The 25,029-nt window shown below is 39.5% G+C and overlaps 1 protein-coding gene across 1 annotated transcript in view; it reads left to right on the top strand.

Annotated features, from left to right (window-relative positions):
- Nucleotides 1-25,029, top strand: part of RAB8B (RAB8B, member RAS oncogene family) — a 46,915-nt gene that overhangs the window by 10,528 nt on the left and 11,358 nt on the right. The window contains exons 2-3 of the mRNA XM_032765455.2: nucleotides 17,590-17,650; nucleotides 24,629-24,689. Of these exons, the coding sequence (XP_032621346.1) occupies nucleotides 17,590-17,650; nucleotides 24,629-24,689 (122 nt within the window). The remainder of the gene's footprint in view (nucleotides 1-17,589; nucleotides 17,651-24,628; nucleotides 24,690-25,029) is intronic.

Raw genomic sequence — 25,029 nt, 5'->3', positions numbered from 1 at the left:
ACTCCTCGTCGGGGAGGAGTACAGAAATTGATTTAAAGAGCCCTTTATATCGATATAAAGGGCGTTGTAGTGTGGACAGGTACAGCATTAAATCGATTTAACGCTCTTTAAATCAATTTAAACGCGTAGTGTAGACCAGGCCTGACACTGAAACTGTCTGGAGAGGGTGCTGTCTTGCATTAGTGGGCTATGTGTGCAGGCGTCCTGAGGAGTGGGACTTGAAGACTGGTCAAAGTGTGAGGAGGTGAAGACTTACTTGGGAGAAACAAACAACATTACTGGGGTGGTAATAGGCAAATATGTGGCAAGAGGAAGATTCAGAATGATGCTTCAGAGACAAATGTGAGGCCTGAGTCAGCAGGAAATTTTGGCATTGTGTTGTTTAGGAGACTTCTCTTGACAAAGAGAAACAATCTTCTGTGTACATTACAGGTGAATAAACATATTGAGGTAGATAGAGTATTTCACTTCAGCTTTGAATGTTCCACATTGTACATTAATCAGTACAGGGGACATCTTAGGTTACAATCCTTTTTTATTATTAAAATGACACTACTTTCCCTTTCTATGCTCTACAATAAGAGCAAATCAATGTTGAGTGAAGTTGCTTGGTTTGTATTAAAAATGATATTGCCGCTTTGTCTTTGTGTGTTACCTTGAAATAACATGACAGATGTCTAATTGTTTCATCCCCACTTTTAACTGGCAGATGGAGCTGTCTTGGTTATGTGTTGGCTGATTATTTGACCAACAGAGGGGCAGACTGAAGTAGTGTTGGTAGCCTGCTCTGAATAAACAATTCTTGTTTAAGAATAGACTAACACTTAATGAATTCAGGAACAAATGTGAAACTTGTAGTTTGTTAGCATATGCTATCAGGAAAGTATTGTAAAGCATTTTAAAAAAGTGATTACTATTATCTGGGCTCCTAACTGTCTTGTTCCTGTTTTAATAAGAGTTGAAAATAACAGTTCTGCAGTTTTGTCACTTTAAGCTGTCTTTTTAGTGGTGGTATTTTGTCTTGACCTGGCTTTCTTTTTTAAAAGTTGGCTGAAGTTCACACTATGATTCACATAGTGAAGAACATATTCTGTGTTTAAAGTGAGGTATTGCTTGATTTTAATCTTTGAGATTGCAGTACAAATTAACGTTGTTTATGTAAACATCCAAAATCTCCTGCTGAAGCCTCCAAGGACAAACCACTTTTGTCTTCAAAATGTTTCAGTGTTAGATGAGTTCTCATTTGGGATAAATTGGGAGTAACGCCCTTATTTTTAAGAAGTTACATGAGTGTAAAGCTTGTGTGTGAATATAGAGTTGAGCCTCATTCATTTTAGCTTCTTGACTTTGAACTCAAAATCAAAAAACCCAAATCCTCACATTGGAAGGAGTTCTTCCTCCAGGGAAAAGAATGTAGTAAGGGACTTTGAGGTCCTGGGGTGTGTGTATGTATGTATTTTTCCCTGGAGCTTTCTAACAACCCTGTTGCATAATGGCCTATAGGAAGCTTTCATGAACAGCTGTCAAATTCTATACAATTAGATCTCACTTTAAAAAACAAAAACAAAAAAACCCTCTCATAGTTGTAAAGATGACTCCTTTTGTTTCTCTCAAGTTGAAACAGCAGAATATAAAATGACTGGTTTTAGCATTTTGCCTGCTGATACACATTGAGCAACTAACAGAATGTTAGGAACCATTAGGAAAGGCTAGATAAGACAGAAGATATCATAATACATGCATTATGCATGCAGTTCTGGTCATCCCATCTCAGAATAGGTATATTAGAATTGGAAAAAATATAGAGAATGGTATCAGAAATGATTAGGGGTATGGAACAGCTGCCATATGAGGAGAGATTAAAAAGACTGGGACTATTTAGCTTAGAAAAGAGATGTCTGTAAAATCATGAATGTTGTGGAGTAAGTGAATAAGGAAGAGTTTTTTACCCATCCACATAACACAGCAACCAGGAGTCACCCAATGAATAAGTTGGTGGCAAGCTTAAAACAAACATTAGAAAGTACTCCTCACAATGCAGAGCCAACTTGTAGAGCTCATTGCCAGAGGATGTTGTGAAGGCTAAAAAGTATTACCGGGTTAAGAAATAATTAGATTGCATTCCTGATCCTCTTGGCTAATAGCCAATCTCATGTTTTGGGTGTTCCTAAATCTCTGACTGCTAAAAGCTGGGACTGATTGACAGGGGATGGATGGATCTCTTTCCCTCTGAAGCATCTGGCACTGGCCACTGTTCTCAGAAGACAAGAAACTAGGCTAGATGGACCATTGCTCTGACTCAATATGACCATTCTTATGTTCTTAACAAGTGTTATTGGGAATCCATTGCTGTTGGCAACTGTGAAACTGATAAGAGTGACGTCAGTTTCACTCTGTTGTGGCTTTGGCAAGATCTGAGCGAGGTAAAGATGTAGGATTTGATGTTAATTGGGGTTAGTACCCAAAAATGGAGGCCATGGGGGAGAGATACAGTAGCAGATATGCCTTGCACAAACCTCTTGCAAGAACTAAGTGTTTCCATTGGTGGTAGGGATTAGAAAATGTCTTCTTCCTGCCAAAAGGGGTTGGAAGGCTATACAGTTAGCACACTGATTAGCTGAAGGCTACAAAAGATAAGTGGTAAAACCCTGGCTCCATAACTTAACTTCCGTTGACTTCAGTAAAGCAGGATTTCACCTATAGTCTCCAAGGTCAATCCTGATGTGATTCGCAAAGCTTGGTTGTATGGCTTCACTTTTTTACATGAATGGTTTATCTGTATACCCTAGTAGGACACTCTGAGTATAGGGCTAAGTTAAGGTTTCCAGTGATATATTTAGCTCTTGGAGATGCAGTGAAAAATGGAGCTACTCCTTTAAAAGGCTGTTGGAGCTAATTAAGTACTGTATTAATTGTAATACATTTTCAAACAGGTTAATTCCTTTAAACTTCAAGAGATTTGGTGACATGGGTATCTTTGACCCTGACTTGCAGGCTTTCTTTGGGTTACATTGTCAGGTAAACTTTTAAAGTCCTACTGATGATCATTCACATTCTGTGAAGATAAACCAGAGCAATAGCTTGTTCAGTGTGATACTGAAACATAAAAGGGATGAGGTTTCCTCTGAACATCTTCACATATTAGGATAAATGGACACAAATCAGATATTAGGAATGGCAATATATGAAAACCTGCAGGAGAACACTTCAATCTCCTTGGACACACAATAGCAGATTTTAAGGTAGCCATCCTGCAGCAAAACAACTTCAAGCAGACCAGACTTCAAAAGAAACTGCTGAGCTTCATTTTCAATTCTGCAAATTTGACACCATCAGCTCAGGATTAACAAAGACTATGAATGTTTTGCCAATACAAAAAGCAGTTTCTCCCTTCGTTGTTCAACCTCAGCTGCTAGACGGGGCCCCATCCCTCCTGATTGAACTAACCTCGGATATCTCTCGGGTCTGCATTCTTGCTTGCATATTTATCTAACTGCCTCTGAAGTTGTCTCGACTCACATGGCATGCCGACGAAGTGGTATCAAAAACTCATTGCTCCAATACGTCTGGTTAGTCGTAGTAAGGTTCACAGGACTCGTTTGCTGCTTTTTACAGATCCAGGCTAAATGGCACCCTCTGATCTTTCACATATTAGCTTGCTCCAGTTGGGATGTCTTTTATCCTTTGGGAATACAGCTTTCGTGCGGCTAAAACCCACTTTCATCAGATGCATGGAGTGGAACATACAGGTTGCCTGGTATGAATTACACGCACATGAAACGATGGGAGTTGCTACCAAGTGGTGGATTCAGTGCTCATGAGCCAATTTCAGTTAGGCTGGAAGTGGCTTATTCTCAGCGTAGTTGACAAGAAGGGCGTGATACAAGGGAGAAAAATACTTTTGTAGTGCTAATGAGGCCAGGTGTAATCAAGGTATCTCGTTTCATAACAGTTTGACATAGAAGAGGGAGTATTCAGCAGAGGAAATTAGTTTTGTAGTGACCCATCCTCCAGTTTCTCAGGCCTTATTTGATGGTGTCCAATTTGCAAATTAATTCCAGTTCTGCAGTTTCTCGTTGGAGTCTGTTTCTGAAGTTCTTTTTTGTTGAAGAATTGCCACTTTTAAGTGTGTTGTTGAGTGTCCAGAGGGATTGAAGTGTTCTCCTACTGGTTTTGGAATGTTATAATTCCTGATGTCTGATTTGTGTCCATTTATTCTTTTGTGTAGAGCAGGGGTAGGCAACCTATGGTACGTGTGCCAAAGGTGGCACTTGAGCTGATTTTCAATGGTACTCTCATTGCCAGGGTCCTGACCACTGGTCTGGGAGGCTCTGCATTTTAATTTAATTTTAAATGAAGCTTCTTAAATATTTTAAAAACCTCATTTACTTTACGTACAACAGTAGTTTAATTATATAGTATAGACTTATAGAAAGAGACCATCTAAAAATGTTATAATGTATTACTGGCACATGAAACCTTAAATTAGAGTGAATAAATGAAGACTTGGCACAGCACTTCTGAAAGATTGCTGACCCTTGGTGTAGAGGCTTGTCTGGTTTGGCCAACGTACATGGCAGAGGGGCATTGTTGGCACATATCTCATTGGTAGATGTGCAGGTGAACGAGCCCCTGATGGTGTGACTGATGTGGTTAGGTCCTACGATGGTGTCCCTTGAATAGATATGCAGACAGAATTGGCAGAGGGTTTGTTGCAGGGATTGGTTCCTGCTTTAGTGTTTTTGTTGTGTGGTGTATAGTTGCTGGTGAGTATTTGCTTCAGGTTGAGGGGCTGTCTGTAACAAATTTTAACCATTTTGTTGTGCCACCTGTGGTGTTCTAGGATCACTTTAATATCACAAGTCTAATTACAATATTTACTTTTCAGGTAGTATTTTGTCTTCTGAGGTCCTAATTTTATTTGAGCCTTATTAAAAGTCCTCATAAAAAGTCCTTGTCAGAAGTCTGTCAATATGATTTCTTATGACTGTATATGTTTTTGTATATTTCTTAGACAAGAGCTTGACCTTTACAAATGTGGGATATAGAATAATTTTTTCATATCCTCAGTTTGACATACTTTATAACCTCAGCTAAGCCTATAGATGGTTTGGATGGTTCTTCTCTTTATATTGCCCTCATCTACCTGCTTCAGTGACTTTTTTATTTTAAAACTAAAATAAAAACCTAACAGCTCAGAACCAGACATAGGCAGGATTGTTACTGTGAAACTAAAGTTCCCATGGAAATAGTCTCTAAACAATCCCCTGCAGTGTTTGCAAATTCTGTAACTTGGTAGGAGAATGAGATCCAGAAGTGAAATTAACTAGATAAAACTGAAACATTAAGCTGTCTTCATCCTCCCAACTGAGTAAAAAAATAATATATAAATGTTGAAGAATTAATTTTAGATTGTAAATAGTCAGAAACTGTGAGTAACACAGGCAAAGAAAACAAGGAGTCCTTGTGGCACCTTAGACTAACACATTCATTTGGGCATAAGCTTTCATGGGCTAGAACCCACTTAATCAGATGTATGAAATAAAAAAATACAGGAGCAGGTATAAATACATGAAAGGATATGGGTTGCTTTACCAAATGTTAAATCAGTCTAATGAGATAAATCAATTAACAAAGACTCCTCGTTTTTTTGCTGATACAGACTAACATGACTACCACTGAAATCATAGGCAAAAAAAACAGCTTTTCAAAATGACTTTTAGCCTGTGCTTTTTAAATGTCACTTTACTGCTGAGAGAGGAAGCAGAAGAGGGAACAGGAAGAGTGGACTGGACTTCCAAGCAGTTCTGTTACCAAAAGGTGCTTCAGAGCAATTCTACTTGAGTACTTCCCTAAAAAAATGTAAAACAAAGGCTGGTATCTCTGCAGTGATCCTGACTTCAGCTGACTAGAGGGAGGAGTCTCAAATTAACTTGTGACTTGGGGTCCAGTATATGCCATTCTGATGCAAGAGGGCAGTTCTTGTCATGCCCACTAAAGGATGTGGTTAAATCCTTGATTCAGAAAGCTTTAAAACTTCTCTGACGCAAAAGTAATTTTCTACAGAACTAATCTTCAAGGCCAGTGTCCTGTGTTCAAGACCTAAAATTTCATGTGCTGCATGCCATCCTGCTTACGCAATGGGCTTTTCTCAAAGTGGAATCCTCAAACATTTTATTGAGAGGTCAGTTGCATGCATGATTGTTTGAACAATACATTAACTGTTTGAAGCAAGCTGGTTGACTTTGGAATGTCTTATGAAAATTGCATGTTGCATTTGTAGGGACTACTCTAAATGATTAAGTTAATGATGCCATTTTAAAGGGTATTGAGCTAAAAACAATACACCCCAAACAAGCAATCACTTATTTGTTGCTAATGTTTTCTTAAATTATTACAAAATAAAAATTTCAGGCTGAGATGACTTCTCCAGTTGCTGTTTGCTTACTCTGTTTTGCTCATGAAAATACAGTGAAAACAGATTAGCTGCTTTTCCTTTTATAATGCACTAGTATAATGTTGCAGACACTATGGGGAGTTGTTCAGAGGCCAGAAATCCTGTTTTTCATATAAAACTTCTATTTGTTAAACTACCCTTACCCTAAAACATGTTTTACAAAGTGTTACTGAAGGGGGACAGTGAACTTTGACTCATGTCGAACAAAGTTACAACCAAATGAAAGTTCCTACTGCTATTGTGGCTTGCAATTTAAAAGCTGGACTCAGCTTGCTTTCAGTGTCTGATTTGGTGCAAAGGTCACTCCAAGGTATGGCATGTGAGCTCTTTCTGCCAAAAGACCTTTTTGGAGAGGTTTCCCTGGCTGTGCTCCTTGCTTGGAAACTGAATTTGGTTCTGGATGGGCCTCTCCTGTTCCTCATAGTAAAACACTTGGTACATGCATTCCTTTTGGCAGTGGTCCTGACAAGATCACTGGTGTAAATAAGAAGCTGAACCATGAGACAGTCCACTGAACACTAGATTTGAGATCATGGTATTCTGACCTGTTTGTGCTGTAGGTCACTGACGTGTAAAAGACTAACAGTTTCCAAGTATACCTGAGGGGAAAATCATAGTTCTGTGCTGATGGTTATAGACTTAACACAGAAAGTATGTCACTTCCCTTCACTGAAGATAGATTCTTTCCTCTTTCAAATGATAGTAGGATAGCTTCTCTTAGCCAAGGAGACAGGTGCTAGAGGAAGCTACAGCTAGCTTCACTCCATTGTAAGCATTGGTCTGATCTGGTTAATGAGTCTCAAGTGCTTCAGAGTAGGAAATCTTTTCATATTCTACATACATATACTTGCATTCTTTGTCATCTTATCTAAATTGGCCTTAACTATATCTATTTTATGTCTCCTCCTACTCCACCTTTAACCTTTTTCTCCATGAAGTGGAGGGTTTTATAGTATCTTGCAAGGTGAGATAAATGTGGCTGAATGGGAGGTAGGCTGCCCTCATGAAAAACTATTCCACTGAGGGGTTCAAGACACTGAACCATGGCCATGATCAGGGCTCTTGAAATATCAGCTTCATCAGGCCTCTATTGTGTTGGCTAGGTGGTAGCTGCTCCATCTACCATCATGTGGGAACCCAGAGTTTTTGTCCTGACTTTCTTGCTGCCCAAGCTCGAAGTGAGATGAAAGAGAGGGAGTGCCTAAAGTTGGTCTTGGCTGAATAGTGCTGATTGTCATTTTAAAGAATATTTTACTGAGTCCTCCAGAGTATGGAAGTAAGAACTGTTCTTTTAAAACAAAACGCAAGAAAAAAACCCACCAAAAACATGTGTCCTTAACTTTCAAAAGGCTGAATAACTGGTTGCATTTGTGTCTCAAATGTCTTGCAGATGTCTGGGAGTAAGCCCAAATGTTAAAGTTCAAAATGATTAGACTTCGCTCTTTTGCATTCAGCACTGTATGACGCTAAGATGTTGCAAGTGCACTCCACCCTCACTGTTATACTCTGACTATGCCTCCCATGCTGTAACTTTCTTACATGCCACTTGATTACTCAAAGCCCATTAGGATCTAGTATAAATGCAATTTTTGTAAGGTGACTATTTCTTCTTCTTTTTTTATTTTATAGGCCCAGTATATCTTGTGACCGATAACGAGGCAGAGTAAGATGTTCCCTTAAACTTTCCTTTTAATACAACTTAGTTGATGCTTCTAAGAATGTATCAAAACTAGGGTAATATATATCTGCTTCAGAGAGTCTAACCTGGAGCAGGCATGTACTCTTTACCTACAGATTTCCCCTTAAGGGAATGAAGCAGACATCCTTAACTCTTTAGAAATGGTGTGAGGAGTGCATGTAGCAAGTAATGAGTTCTTGAATATCTTGTTGTCCAGAGAGCAACACAACTGGCTGTCTGGTGCTTGGAATCTGATTGGAAGGTATTAGAACTTTTCAACTGTCTACCAAAAGACTTGTGTGTGTATAATCGTGCAGATACATCTGCACATGATTAGTACTCCTGCACTGAGCAAGGCATGTAAATTAGAATCTGCTTAAGGTTTAGCATTGCTTACTTGCAACTCTTCAAAGTATGATTAAAAGCAAATGTCACTGGCAGCAGTATGTTCTGAGATTCATGCTTTAGTAATATCTTGAAGTGTGCTATAGTCTTGCAGAATTCAAATCTGCCCACTTAAGAATCAGCAAAAAATATTAACTATATTGTGAACACACTTTGACTTTCAGAAAAATCTAAACTATCACTAGTGTTACTGCTGAATAGCACTGATTTTAAGTGCACATCTAACAATTGCTTGCTGTCATCAAAAGGCAGAACCTGTAATGAGCATATATCCTCGAAGTATTTTTTCATCAGGAATTCTACAACAATATTTTTGTCTCCAGTCTATTGTGAGCTTAAAAGTGAGGGGTGGCAAGAGAGAACATAATTGATTATCTTTGAACAGCTGACTTAGAAACCAGTTTGTGGATTTTGCTATCCCTGCCACTGTAGTAGGTTGATAGACCCTCAGTAGCCTTCTTCCCAGCTAATTTCCTTAGAGGTCTAGATTGGTAGATTTATAGTGTTCACATGCTAAAGTAGTGGGTGACCTTTTTTAAATAAATAAATAAAACCTAAATAGGTTAGGCTGGATAGCTTTTTGCTTCTCCTTAAAGTAAGCCAAAGCTTAGATCTACCTTAAAAGTTGTTTAATTTTACATTGTCAGTATTGTACTACAAGTGGTAGAGTTCTTCAGCTGTAACTTGATCCCATACAAAAGCTGGGGGTAGAACCCTTCAGGGTGTTGTGTTTGTGCATGTAGCTTTTCTCATACTGTGCTCTGGTTCTGAGCAGGCCCATACAACAAGCTAACAATCTTGCTCTCCTGAAAAGCGCTAAGACACTTTTTTTTTTTTTTTGTGTAAATTTCACTCTGGCTGCTTAGGAGAGCCAAAGAAACACAAGACAGCTATGCTAGTTGCAGCATGTCCCCGCCCTCTGTCATCCCCCCCCCCGTAAAAATATGCTGACTTAAAGTGCAAATACTTGAAACTTAATTTTAAGTGAAAACTTCCAATGTTGAATGGAAATGCAACTCACTAGAGCCCAAATTCTGGCTGAAGCCTTCATTTGTACCCTATACAAATAAGATGGGACTCTTTTTGGCAAGAATGCAAGTCAGGAGCTAAGTCTCAAACTCTCAGTGGCCCGTGAGCCTTCCCAATGTGGTCCACGGGGCTCCAGCACCTTTGGGGCCAGGTCTTTCTCTTGGCCCCATCTGCTGCTCTGAGGCTCCCCGGCAGCGCAGGGGAGCCGAGTGTCATGTGCTTGCTCGCTCGCTCCAGTGGCTGCCAGCCCCTCCCTGCAGCCAAGGGTCGGGGCAGGGCTGTGCCTCCATGTGCTGCCCCCGCCCTGAGTGCCCCTGCGGCTAATGGGACATTGCTGGGGTGGTGCCTAGGGGCAGAAATGCGTGGAGGCCACCTGGTCTGCCCCATCTTGGAGCCCCAGGTAAGGGTCGCACCTCCAACCCCCTTCCAGAGCCCGCACTCCCTCTCCACATACCCCCTCCTGCCCCCAAACTCCCTCCCAGAGCCTGCACGCCAATCCCCTACCCCAGACCTCCTCCCCCACCCAAACTCTGTCCCAGAGCCTTAGGCAGGTGGGGGATGGAGGTTTTTTGGGGGGGAGGGGGCGGGTTCTAGGTGGCATGAATGACATTGGCTCTCTGGGAGGATTTGAGGACTGGCACTGGCTCTAAGATAAATTGAGTTTGAGACCCCTGATCTAAGTGGTAAGGAAATCTTGTATGTTCAGGAGCTTGTACAGCTTTTTAAAAAATCACTCACGGCTTGCTGCCTTCCAGTCAAACAGCAATGGATATTTCTCCTCTTGTTAATGGTACTGATTTCCTGTTTCAGTAAGTCTTACAAACTTACTGGTGTAGGTATCCCTTGTTTGCTGTTACTGCAGTTTCTCCTCCCTGTTGTGTTCGTCTGGGTGGCCCAAAAGTGACTGCTTGTCCTGTTTGTTAACAAGAGACAGCAAGCCTGGTCTTCCTCTGCCTTTTCAACCCTGTCCTAAAAAAACAAAACGCGCACTTGAGGGAAAGGCTATACAAAGACCAGAGACCCCTTAGAGGTGAAACAATGTAAACTTGGAGGCTGCTGTGTGGACTTAGATCATAGTGCTGTCACATCCCTTAAAGGGGAAGGCAGCTTTCTATTCTGAGACTCCGTTCCCCTCTTGTAATTTCCCATTTATTGCAGCCCATATTCTCTGGTAATAGGCAGTAAAGCATTGCTGCCCTTCATACTGGGGAAACTCCCACTGAAAAATCCTCTTGGTTTTTCTGGTCTATAGTCTCTGTCCATTGACATTTTCAGAAAAATAAGGAGAGAATGGTCTGAGATAACAAGAATCCTAATAGAATTGTCAAACTGCCTATTTAAAAGGCCGGGGTTGCATTTATATGTACATACCATGCACAAAGATCTAATGGCTTTTACTTGGAGAAGCAATGATATGAAGTCCATAACCAACTTCTAACGTTAGCTGTGCATGGGATGTTAATTCAGCACTAAGCCTACACATTGTTAATCTGTGGAAATCCCAAAGGGAAGTTCTTAACTGAGTTTCTAGCCTAGCTATGATGGCCATTCTAAATGTTCAATGATACACCTATTATGTAACAGCAATATATTGAGTTATACTAGCTACTTGACTGGAACGGCTGTTGCTGCAGCTGAGTTCACAGGAGCATCCCATAAAAGCTGTACCCAGAGGCACTAGCAGTTCATGGCAAACAGCTAATAACAAGTCTTGATAGATATTTAACCTAACTTCCCTTCCCTTTCCACTACAGTGGCTGTGTGTATTTATGCAGTTGAGTACCTCACCCCAAAACAAATAAAATGCCATCCTCACGTATGCTGTAGTTCCAATATGCTATCGGTTGTCACTGTTGAAGGCTTCTATTTCTCTCAAACGAAGGATGCTTTCATAGTCCTTTCTGACCAGGCAGCTTAGAAATAGCTATTTACCGAGCAGTAAGTATGTCATATTCCACCATTTACAATTTTGCTGTATACTAGGATTCTGAGCAAGCACTGTGCAGTAATTGAGCCTTGAGTATTTAATCAGTAAATCAAAAACTGGTTCCTCACTGCTTACATACAGACAGTTGGCAGTTACACGGACACTTGTTTCTGCTACACCAACTTGCCAAGAAGTAAGTATTGGCTCTTTAAATATCTAACACATTATGTGCTAGGAGTTTACTGGGCATGTATCCCACTGCTAGAAATGGGAAGCATTGTGACTGTTTACACTATGTAGAGTGTAGGTCGGCGTACACCATGACAGATAGGTGCAGTTTCCCTGCATCATTGAAGGTTCCATTTCCTGACAATACTGACTTCCCATAAAGACTGCACCAATGCGGGATTACTAAATGTGAATACTCTGTAGATTTGTTGAAATAGGAAACTAAGGATTAAATCTGCTTGAGTAAAGGGTAGACTGAAAACTGATGTGGCATTTTCACAGGATATGTTCCAGCTGCTGTGATGCTGATGGTGAACTATATGAAATATTAGCATGAGCTACTAGATCGTTAGCTTTGATCCACACAAATGTAAAACCCCAAATGTTGCTCCCCTGTGACTTTTCTGGGACTTCAAAAAGAAAAATCAGATTACTTGAGGACTGGGCTCCTGCAGTTCCTCTTGCTGCGTGCAGATCTAAGGCAGGTGCTGACTCAGGGTATGGCTACACTTGGAAATGTGCAGCACTGGGAGTTACGGCTGTGGTCGTACAGCTGTGTAGGAACAGCACTGCAGTGTGGCCACACTCACAGCTCCCAGCGCTGCAGTGTGGCCACATTTGCAGCGCTGTTGGGTGTGGTGCATTGTGGGCAGCTATCCCAGCGTTCAAGTGGCTGCAACGTGCTTTTCAAAAGAGGGGGGTGGGGTGGAGTGTGACAGGGAGCGGGGGGAGACAGAGAGAGTGGATTTTTGGAGCAGACACTGTGACAGCTCCCTGCCTTGCAAATTCTGGCCATTTCCCCCACCCCTCTCTCAATCACTCTTAAATGTAAAAAGGCTTCAGACCAGATAAGCAACTTCTCCGACGGACTTCCTCCCCCCCGCCCTGCTGTTTGTCCCTCAAGCAAACAGCTGTGAACATTCCAAAGCCTCAGCTCGGCTCGCTCGCTGGAGCAAAGAGCAGCTGTGTTTGGTAGCTCCGGGGAGTACCTTCCGGTTTGTTGTAGACAGGAATTCTGGGAAACCTCTTAATACCCTGGAGGCCAATAGCAGCGCTAGTGAGTGTCCACACCTGATGAGCAGCACTGCATCACCAGCGCTGGATTCGCTACACCCGTAGCAGACCAGGAGTACAGCCAGTGCTGCAGCCAGGGAGTTGCAGCGCTGGCTGAGCTTTGTAAGTGTGGACACCGAGTAAGTTGCAGCGCTGTAACCCCCTCACCAGCGCTGCAACTTGCAAGTGTAGCCAAGCCCTTAGAAAAGGTTTGCCGGCTGTACTAGCAAACCTTGCTAATGTAGCTGCAGCATAAACTGATTCCCTGAGTGAAATAAACTATACTGGCACAAGCACTTTTGTGCTGGGGTAATAACTGCATCTTAGTTAGGGCTTTTGTTGCTATAAAAATCATACCCCAAATGACATTACTATACTAGTAAATTTATAGTGTAGACCTGGTCTACTGTACTTGGAGTGTGTCTGCAGTATCAAGTCGAAACAGGAGTTCGCCCTTTGTCATTTAAGGAGTTACATTCTCTCAATCATGGGATTTGACTACCACTTCAGAGTTATCTTTCTTGTAATTTGTAATGACAAATTATTACAAAGCCTTCTCCACTCCGATTAACTTATTGAATATAAAGAGTTGGATTGAGGCTGGCTGTTTTTGTTTCACTGCCTTACCTCCGTTGAGAGCGTTACACGACTTCTTTAAAGATAAACCGCAAAGAAAAAGAATTGTACCCCCTTGTTTCACTTTGATAGAGTTAGAAGGTCTGAAAGTCTTCTTCAGTATGGCAGTTGGGGGTTTTAACTTTAAAAATATTTTTCCTTTCCCTCTGTTTTTGACAGATCTTCCTTGAAAGACCTCAACTTGAGGGAAGCTTTCTCAATTATAATTGAAGCAGTGGAGTTGTTTGTTAAAAACCAAACTTTTCTGCTAACTGTTTGTTGGGTATTATAGCTAAATAGGTGCTCAAGTATTATACCAGCATCGGTGAGAAGTTGTATGCTAATTTCTGATATGCAATCAATTGTATACTATCAATTGAAATACTTAGCTAGCTAAAGTGCCCTAGAGTAACTGATTTGATTACTCTTTTTTTTGTCTAAGATGTCTGAGGTTTTGATAGTTTTAGACTTGTATCTACAGCCTCCTAATATGGCTTGCCAGACAGGTCATGTGATCACCCCAACTTATTCATGTTCCAAAACTTAAAGAGAACCTGTAGATCTTGTGGTATCTACTAGAGGGCAAGACCTTCTACAAGGCTCCCTAAGCTCTCTGTCCACTGTGTCAGTGAGGCTCTCATAGTCATGTTCTCTCCAATGTGCCTAGCTCAATTCCATCCACATCATTGTGTCTGAAAGATGCAGAGTGGAAATATGTGATTCAGCTTGATGCTATCAAAGTCAACCAGGCCCCGAAATCTTGTATAATTCCCCCAAAGGAAGGAAAGGGATGTTACCACATTACCTGAAACCTCTAGCTGAACTTGGGCCCAGTGGATCAAGATATCTACTCTTCTAATCCCCTACTTGGGGTAAATATGATGGCATGGAATCCCAAAGTAATATCAGTACTCGCTCTTCTCTGCTCCAAATCTGAAAGGCTTTTCCAGAGGTGTTGGATTTTCTTCTAGTTAAGTTTTGGCTGGCCTGTGTGGTAGGGAGCTTATTATTCCTGCAATAAATACCCTGTTCTACTGGAAAAGTTGATATGCCTAGCTCTGATGGAGTTCTTCATCAGCAAGTCTTAAAACACTTTCCAAAGATCATTAACCCTATTTGACAGAAGGAGAAAAACAGGCCTGAAGGTGAAGACTTGCCCAAGATCACCCAGCAGAGTAGTGGCATGTATATAGCCAAACATGTTTTTCTTCAAGGCTGTGTAACACTACATATTGTGTTTTAGAGCTGAAGCAGTTATGTGCCCCCTTTGAGTTGCAGCATTGCTTTGTTTATCTCTGGTTACAGTTTAAAAAAGTATATGGAATCTTCAAAAGAGGTTTTTTTATTTCCAGTGGATGGAAACCTGTGTTTGTGTGTAAATCTGCTATGTTACTGAAATGAAAATGGCTTTTTAAGAGTTGGTATGTCAGCCTATGAAATGTTGTTAGAGCCTCAGCTATGTTATACCATAACCTGTCTTCAGTAACCAAAGTGCTGCACATGCTTAGCCATGCAGTGTATACAGCAGGAAGTGGTAGCACATGTCACTAGATCGACGCTAAATGGGTGCAGCTCACCACTTCCTGTTACTGTAGTGAACAAAGGAAATGTCAGTGTCTAGTTCACTTTAGCCTCTCAGAATGCTGCAGCCCCTTATTTGATCTTTTTTTTTTTTCTTTTTCTTTTTTTGCACTTTTCATTGTAACTGAGGCTCATGGGTTTTTCTCACTACCTGTTGTTCCTTGTTTTTAGATTAACATTTTTCACTTTCAGTGCAGATACATTGAACGTGGTTTTTTTGATTCTGTGGAGCTGTTTTGTGCCAAGAAATCCTGAGTTCTAGAGTAGGTCAAATTATGGTTGTATAAATCTTTTCATATTCGTAGTATATGCGCGGGGGGAAATACTAACCATAAGAGAATATCCAATGTTCACAAGAGTGGATTAGGGCACAAGTGTGCTTGGTTTGAGCGCGTAACATATGCCATTCCTCAGGAAACCTGCCCCTTCTGGGGCTTTATCTGAAACATCTTAAACTCAGCTCTTGTTGGTGTGATGTTTTGTTTCTTGTGCATTGCGAACTAATGATTTCAAACCACACTAGTTTCAGAACCTCTTTCCCCCCCCCCCCCTTTGCATGACCATTGTTATAATTAGCATTAAAACTTCAGGCCTAGAGATGATGAATAAGGAACTCTTAAAACCCTCTGACTTAAATTGCTGTTGTCCATAATATTCTTTTTTTAGAAGAGAAGTGGATATTGCATTTGTGTGTTCAGTTTTAGTAAAACATTTAAATTTAAATTCCAGCATCTGTGAAGGGCTTTGCAATGGCATTCAGAATGTTTCCAAATGTGGAAACTTTCGATTTTTTTTTTTTTTTAAGATCTATTCATATTTTTAACATGCTTTTTTTTTCTCTCTCCTATTGCTATAAACACACACCTCTCCAATAAACAAGAGACTCTGATTATAGAAACTAACAGGGTGCATGGGACATACACTGCTATCAAATGTTACGTGAAAATATATATCTTTTTCTAATTTCAGCTATAGTAGTCTCGGGTGTAACTTGTAAGGACATGAAAATCAGTAACAGGAGTGCCCCACTAAATTGACACAAAAGTGAAGTTCATGAACTTCACTAACTTTTTGAAACTTGTTAATGAATCATGACTAATTAAAAAATATCTGGAGTTGACTATAACTAGAGTTAAAACAGTGTTATCAGTAAAAGTTCATACAGTATCAAAATATTAATGTGATGTTTGTAGTGACAACATACATTCTTGCAAACTAGTGTTGCTTTACATTTCATATCCTCACTTCATTGCACCTGATATTGAACAGCTACAATTTGGTGGCATCTTCACTAAATCAAAATGTTTCCGCCTTCTGAGTGTGTAAGTCAAAGTTCAAGTGATTCATGCATTTGTATACTGATGTGTAATCTTCAAACTCAATTGCAATATAAAAAATCCTGTCACTTCCTGTTTTTAGCTGTATATAAGCCCTTGATGCTAGAAACAGAATTTTCTTCATTAAATGTAGTTGCCCATTAAATGGCTATTGTCAAATGTATATTAGAGGAAAATCCATGTGGATCATAGACCATGATTAAATGTTGGTAACGTATTTAGGAAAACGGGCCATGATTTTCAAAATGGATTGGTAATCTAGGGACTGTAGCAGACAGCTTGAATTTTCTGATTGCACCAAGCACCCATCATTTGTAAGTTATCAAGTTGGACATTGAAAAATCACGATGCCCAAATCACTAATCAGTTTGGAAATCATAGTCTTAACGCCTAGATCTGTTGTTTTCATGATTATATTCTCAAACTCTAATAGGTGATCTTGAAAATTCTACCCATAAGTTATATGGGAATTACTGCCAGTTTTAGTCAGTGTGTGCAACTTATTTTATTTTTGTAACTACAGAACTAACATGTAACGTTTCCTTACAACATTTGTGAGGTTATGACTTGTTAGAAAACAAGACATGGGGTAAAATTTTGAAAAGTGAGCCTTGAGTGCTTTTAGTGTGTGTGTGTGTGTGTGTGTGTGTGTGTGTGTGTGTGTGTACATATAATCCATGAAATGTATATAATGTATAAATATCCATGATCTATAGGAGTAGATCTCATTTATGGACTAGCCTATATATCTGGTCTGCAGATAAGAGTAACACTTTTTCTCCTTTGTTTGGCTATGAAGTCCCTTTCCCCTCTGTTGCAGCTTCTGATTTGAAAGTTTGGTCTTCTTTCATTCTGAAGTAGCCACTAATATGAGAAGGCCAGTTTGAGGTACTGTAAGGCCTAATTTTTCAGCGGTGTTGAGCACCCAGGACTCCCATGGTCTTTGGTTAACTTCAGGGTAGTCAGAACTTCTGACAGTGGGCCTTTCTTAATTGGGCCCTCAAAGTTAGTGACTACTTCTGAAAGCTTTGGTCCTACAATATAAATAAGTAGAAGGATCTTGGGGTGAGATCTTGAACTGGTGTAAACTAGCATATCACCATTAACTTCAGTGTCTGGTTTTCTGTACAAAATCAGCAGAGTAATCTTGAGAGCAACAGGTTCAGACTCTTTACTGCTTGCCTACCATGACCTGTACCTTATTTCAGAGCAATCAATAGCAAATTGAATATTTTCTTTTCTTTTGTCATTAAACTTAATATATGTTTCTCTTTGCCAGGAATTGATTTTAAAATCAGAACAATAGAACTAGATGGAAAGAAAATTAAGCTACAAATATGGTAAGTATTGCAATAAAATTAGTGAATACAGTTAAATAAAATAAACTTTCTGTCAGGCTAAATTACTCATGGGCGGTAGAGCGTGATAGTGATGGAGAAGCTGTAAAACTGGTGGTAAGCTCTGTCACGATAGTTAGCCGCCACCTTGTTTTTGGAGCAAAGGTTCTCATAGCATCTGTGCGTGTGCGAACACATTGAGTCAGTTGTCTTTTAGTTATGATTGACTGCTCCTGATAAAAAAGGAAGTTGTTAAAACTGCATTTAAAGGGTTTTGCTACTCCAGAGGCAAGAGAGATCCTAACTGCATCATCATAGACTAAGTAGTGAGAGCTGCTAGTTTGTTTGTTTGTTAATCTAATTTGTTAGATGGATGTTTAATGTATTGGTGCCTGGAGTCAGACTGCATAATGGGAAATGAGGATTGTCAAAAGTTCTTGGGTTGTGGGGGAAGGAAGGACTGGTGTCCACCAGTGTTGGTCTCCTGCCATCACAGGGAATTGTCAGATGGGTGCAGGCAGACTTCTAACAGATGATCCCTGCTAAATGTTACACAGTTTTTCCCACTTAAAATAGCAGGTGCTTGCTGATATATTTTAAGGGGGGCAAGGCTGGAATGAGCCCTTTCTGACACTTGGTTTAAAACAGTGATACTCAGACTGAGGCTTGTGAACCGCAAGTAGCTTTTTGCCTGTGGCTCTTTGCAGCACATGATATTAAAACACTGTGACTTTAATTATTAACCAGTCAGGATGCTTTAACTATGTTGTTAACTTAATGCAAGGTGATAATATAATTAGTTAAGTTGTTTTCTGTGAGAATACTATATATAGTATTATAGAAAATGAAACCATGAATTTACACTACTGTGTCTCTTGGGTAATGATGATGGCTAATTTAGCTCCCGAAACGCTGATTTCTGAGTGTCACTGGTTTAACATTTGCATGTAATCAAAAATCATAATAACTAAACAGCTAAACTTCTTTTATCTGTTGGTGTCCAGCTGTTATCCATATCCATACAGTGTTGAGAAATCAGCCAGCAAACTTCCACAGACATCTGGGATTTAGCTGTCTTTGGATGTAATTGATATTCATAAACTTCCTGATCTCACTAGTCAGAACTGGTCTTATCCGCGGATGGCCAGGTTCTTTGAAACAGCATCCAAGATACTTTACTGACTGCTATCCTATGGTGGTTGGTCCTAATACTTAATTGTGCATGAAATTGTCCTATCCTATATTTGTTTATAATAACTTCTTGGGGCACATGTTTTTGTTTAATGCAGGGCTAAAATGTACAAAACCTGCCTCAGAAGAATTGCTTATACTTGTTACTGTAAGCAGGGCCATGCAGTACTGAGTCTCAGTTGACTGATGCTATGTCGGTTTCTTTACTGAAAATTTGATTTTCTCCTTTTACTATTTCCCAGAGTGGATTTGATTTAAATCACTAGTCAGGAAGACTTGATTTAATCATGGATTTCTACATAAAAGTGCATTCTTGCTAATACATATTCTTCACAACTCAGAGATATAGGTTTCATTTTTAGAAGGTACACATGATACTTTTTTTAAGTGATTTATTTTGAAGTCTTTTCAGATTAGTTTTACAGCTGTATCAGAAAATGAATGAATGGTTATTTCATTTGCTAAAGGCAATTGAAGCAGATATTTATGAAGTCATTGGGAGGCAAACTATCTCCAATTCAACAGGCTAATCATTAATATTTGGAGGCTTTTCTTGCCATGCTTTATTAGGAGGAGAACATCACCAGACAGACATGTAAATTGTTTTATTTAACTAAAACAATGTTATGTATTCTGAATTTTTTTTCAACAGCAAACATACAATTTAACAAAACAGGCATATGAATGTTTGAATTTAGTAAACATTCAAGTTTTTTAAAATGAGGGGGTTTTTGTTAATTGTTTTTAACTAAAATAGTTAAATGATTTTTTTAAAACAAAAATTAAATCAACTATGACAGCCAGGTCAACATGAGAAACTTAAAATATTGGCTTCTACAGCTAACTCAGTCGTCTTCACCTTCATTTTCCTGTTTGTTTATAATCTGGAAAAGAAAAGCAGGCTTTCCTGCTTTTTCAGGTCTCATAAGATTTCTCAATTTGGAATGAATTTGTCTAAAAGAAGAAAATATTCTTTCTACACTAGCAGAAGAAGCTGCTGCTGTTAAAAGTGAGATTGTCACTTCAACAGTCTTTGAATCCAAGTACTTAAGTGACTTCCACGAGTTTACTGGTGTGACTTTTTCTTTTAAACATCAGCAAACATATTCCTTGAATGGTTCACCCTTAGCTCAGAAGTTTATTGTAGTTGGCATTATGGAGGGATGATTGCTGGATGTCCATGTCATAGCCAACTCCTCTTCTTCAGCTTTTAAGGTTTGACCCTGGTACTGAGTATTGAGAATATCTGCAAGAAAATGAACTTCACTACAAAAGTTTTTTCTCCTAATTAATTAGCCTGTTAGAGTTGGTAGGACAACTCCCACCGTTTCATGTTCTCTGTATGTGTGTATATATAGCTCCTGTGACAAGATGGCCAATGTAGTATGGTGGGTCCTGCACTTTTCTTGGTGGAGGGCTAAAGTGCCACCCTTTGCCCCCCTGCTCTTGGGGCACAGAGGGCCCCACTAGTGGCCTGGGAAGGTGGTAAAGAAGGGAAGCGGGTGACGGGTCTGGGTTTGCTCCTTACTCTGAGCCCCAGCCCCTTTCAACCCCTGCGGGTTCTTACCCTCTTCCCCTTTGGGTGGGGTCCCTTTGGTCATTAAACACTGAGGGAGGGAGTCTCCCTCCCCTGCTGGGGCAGGGTCTCCCTTACTCCAGTTTTCTGATCTTCCAAGTCTTACAGCACACCTCAAAGCTCCAGTCCTCTCTCCTTCCTCCTTCTCCCCGACTGCCTGAAGCAGGGGGTTTTATTGACTACAGGTGCTCCAATTAACCTGTAGCAACCCTCCCTAGTCTACAGGGAACCACACCTTAATTAGCCTAGGGCTTATATACTTCCCCTCTACCATTCTCCCACTGCTCCCTGGCCCTCCTGTATCACACTCCTTACTATATGTTCCATTCTATGCATCTGATGAAGTGGGCTGTAGCCCATGAAAGCTTATGCTCAAATAAATTTGGTAGTCTCTAAGGTGCCACAAGTATTCCTGTTCTTTTCGCAGATACAGACTAACATGGCTGCTACTCTGAAACCAATGTTGGTATATAATACTGATATTCTATGATGTAATTTGTTTCTGTAAGGAAGACATTCCCTTCTTCTGTTTTGTCACACAAGCACATACAACAGGATCATTGTGGACATTGCTCCATCCGTAAAGTCTCAGGTTAACAATTTTAAGTTGCCTCTAGAAATCTTTTGCACACTGTTCTCAATTTCTCTTAATGTTTGTAATTTTAACTCTGTCATTGCATATTTCTCTTTTTAAGATCTCACTCAGTTCCTTCCAAATTTCAACAGCGTCAGCAATAAAACAGCTATTTCCCTGCATTTTGGTTAAGGCTACAGAAATAGGCTTCAGAGTACTCAGCATGTGTTCAACATTTCTCTTAAGCCCAATGTTGAGAACTTTGGCTGTGGCAGTGCCATCTATTTTTTCACGATTTTGTTCACACACTGTGATCATATTAGACCAGTTCTTGATATAGTGCTCAAAACAGTCCACTATTGAGTTCCATCGTATGTTTTGTGGGAGAGTTAACTTGGTTCCTCCCACTTTTTTCAGAGCAACAGCCGCAAAGTGGTTGTTACAGAAGCATTTTGCAATTTCAACAACATTGGCCTTTTATTTCTGGAACACTGAAGTCTTTGGCTAACAGGTGCATCAAATGAGCACTGCAACCGTATGTTATTAGCTTGGGACTCTCTTCGCTCTCTAATAATTCCTTATCTGGGAAACATTTGCAGCATTATCTGTGACCAAGCTGCGTACTAGACATTTGATTGTTTTTTTCCCCAGTTTTTGTTATAGCTTTTACTGCTACTTCTTGTAAGTATTCTGCTGTGTGTGCATTTCCTGATGTATCGATTGATTCTGTAAGGAAACCATTCCCTTCTTATGCTGTTACACAAGCACATACAACACGATCATTGTGGACATTGCTCCATCCATCAAGACTCAGGTTAACAATTTCACCCTCTAGATCTTTTGCACACTGCTCAACTTCTCTTTCATATGCTTTATGCAGCAATTTGCCTGCGACATCTGCTCTGTTGGGTGGACTGTATCCTGGTCTTTATCACTGAACCATATTAATGAAGTGTGGGTTCTCAATCATACGGAAAGAAGAGTTTGTTGCATAAACAAACCGGGCAATTTTTTCATCAATTACCCCTTTTTGTAATCTGATGGTTCTTATCACAAACTTATTTAGGGTTGTTTCTGGATGATGGAGATCTTTTTTTTTCTTTTTGCTACGGGTGATATACTGTGGCTATGTGACATACATGATGTGACTGAAACACTATCGTTGGCAGATAACTCTGAAACTATAGAAAATGATAGTGATCTTGAAGGTGGATAGTCTTCAGAATCCTGTATGTTGAGGATGGATTTTCCTAAACAAAATAAGTCAATGCAGTTATTTAATTATTACCATATTGCTCATTTAGTATTACTTACTCATTGCATTCACTGACGCTCAGTACTACTTTAAAGGTGAAATTGTAAAAGGAAGATCTGCCTATTTCAGCTACTTATTTTTTATCATAACTGCATCTAAAATGTTGCTACTCTATGGTACTAACTATATTTTTTTGCTCAAACATGAGAATTCAAGGATAGTACAGAAGGAAGACAAGCAGCCCTAAAGAAAAGTATGAAATAAAAAAAAATTACCAACCTGAAGATCCTGCATGTTCAGACATGTTGTTTTCATCATCTTCAACACAGCTTCCTCCTGAGAGGGAACACTTCTCATGATGTTGTTTCATTCGGGCAACTAGCCTTGCATTTCTTTGTTGCACTGTTTGCATTTTGCACACATGCCTGTCTTACCCACAGGTAGAGGAACTTCATTTAAAATATTCCCAAACTGGGTCTCTTTTGTGGATTGCTGCAATTATCAGTCTTCCCTTCTAGTGAGGGAATGGTATGGTAGATCTCAAAACAATGAAGGCTACACTCAGAAAGACCTCAGGACTTCTGGAATATGCTGCTCAAATAGTCTGACTTTTGTTTCTACTGCTTGTCCCTCCCTTCTCACATTTATCTCCAGACTTCTCCTTGTCCATATCTATTCTGCCCCCAACACTCAAAAGTTCAATGAATAGAAGAAACATTGCACCTTTAGAGAGAAGTAAAGGATTGACTCTACCTACACAAATTTGCAGAGGGACAATAGGGTTGAGGTCTGTTATTTCTCGCTTCTATATTTCAGGGCATCCTTGGAACTCATGGTTTGTTTTCTTGTGTTGGGGTGCCCTCTGGTGTTTATTGTCTGAACTGCTGGCTCTCCGTTGTCTCCTGGGTTCTGCCTAGCAACTCGTTTTTCTTCTTCTTGCTAAAAGGGTGTTCAATCCAATTGGTAAAAGGATAGAATCTGTATTTCAGCTATTTATTTTTTATCAAAAACTGCATCTGAAAGGATTAGTACCAATAGAGTAAACAACTATATTTTCTGCTCAAACATTGAGAACCAAGTTTGAATAGTGTCCAGAAGAGGAGCAGGTCCAGCTTCCTTAAGAAAAAAGTATGAAATAGAAAAAGTTTACCAACCTGAAGATCCTGCATGACATTCCTCCGTAGATCTAACACAAAGAGAATTCCCTCCCCTTGTTCCTTAACCTACCCAGAGAGAAAACTCAAACAAGTCTTACAAAGAAAACTTTATATAAAAAAAAAAGAAAGAGAGAAAAAGACATAAGAATATAAACTCTGCATCAAGATGACAAATACAGGGCTATTGCTTATAAGAACATATGAATAAACAATCTGATTCAAAAAGATATCCAATTTGAAACATTCCAGCAAGTTACACACATGTAAATACACCCAAAACAACATAAAAGCCTATATTGTTTTTCTGCCTGTACTTACAAGTTGGAAACAGAAGATAAGGTGATAGAAAGAAACTTCTCATAGCTGAGAGACAAACAAAAAGACTCAGTCCAAAAATTCCCTCCCTGACTTTGAAAAATCCAGTTTCCTGATTGGTCCTCTGTTCAGGTGTTTGGTTCCCTTTGTTAACCCTTTACAGGTAAAAGAAACATTAACCATTAGCTATCTATTTATGACACTCTACGTACACAAATTTGCAGAGGGACAATAGGGTTGAGGTCTGTTATTTCTCACTTCTATATATTATTTATTTAATTAGTTAACATGCTTGTTAACAGCAAAAAATGTTTTCTCTCTGGAGACAGAAATCCACAATTTAAGAACTGTAAAACTAAGCATCTCTCATGGTATTTTCTAGACTGAGTCCCATGGATGGATAGAAAGGTTAACCTAAATCTATACAGAAGCCCTTGAAACCCCATAAGATTGGGTCCCTAATCCATGAACTGTTGGAACTCATTTATACAACTTTTCTTAACAATTACATGAATATATTGTCTCATACTACAGAATTAGAATTTATAATCCCTATTCCACGATGAGAGATCTTTCAGCTATAATGTATCTTCTCTAAAACTATCTTTAGAGAAGTTTTTTTCCTGAAAAAGCATTTTATCCAAAAAATCCAGTTTAAAAAAATTAAATTTATTTATTTATTTATCCACTCTATTTGCCCTCATAAATATCAATCTTAGTATAGTGGTTTGTTGGTACCTTTTTGAGCACAAAGGAGAAAGATATACTTAACTTTTTAAAGGGTACTTTTCATAATATCCAGGAGTATCAACAGATCCATTACCTTTTTTTTGTTTTTTATGAACTCTGAAAGTAGTGAAAACAAGGTTTAAAAACAATAAACAAACAAGTGTCTATTTTCACCAAATTCTAGGGATACAGCAGGTCAGGAGAGATTCCGCACAATCACAACAGCATACTACAGAGGAGCCATGGTGAGTGAGTGTTCAGAGTGTATCTGTTCAGGTATGACTAAAATCATAATTAGTTTGCTTCCTTAGGTTTAAAGGGTTCAAGCTGTCTTGCTAGAGAGAAATTGTAACTCAAAGGTAGGGGATAACAGATTATTTCAGGACCATTGCTGTTTTTGTGAAGTCTTCCCCCCCCCCCCACCAGTTTTCTGCCCCTCCATCTTGTATATAGTCACAATCTCTCTGTGGACATAAAAGCTTAATTCACCAAGTTTTGTTTGAGAAACTTGTTTTTATACAATCACAACACTCTCCTTGTTTCAAGTGATAGCGGGATAGGTGATATGTCTGCTAATATTAAAAG

The sequence above is a fragment of the Chelonoidis abingdonii genome, chromosome 9 (assembly GCF_003597395.2).
Source record: "Chelonoidis abingdonii isolate Lonesome George chromosome 9, CheloAbing_2.0, whole genome shotgun sequence".
In the NCBI taxonomy this organism is placed as follows: Eukaryota; Metazoa; Chordata; order Testudines; family Testudinidae; genus Chelonoidis; species Chelonoidis abingdonii.
This window is presented reverse-complemented; position numbering and strand designations above follow the sequence as displayed.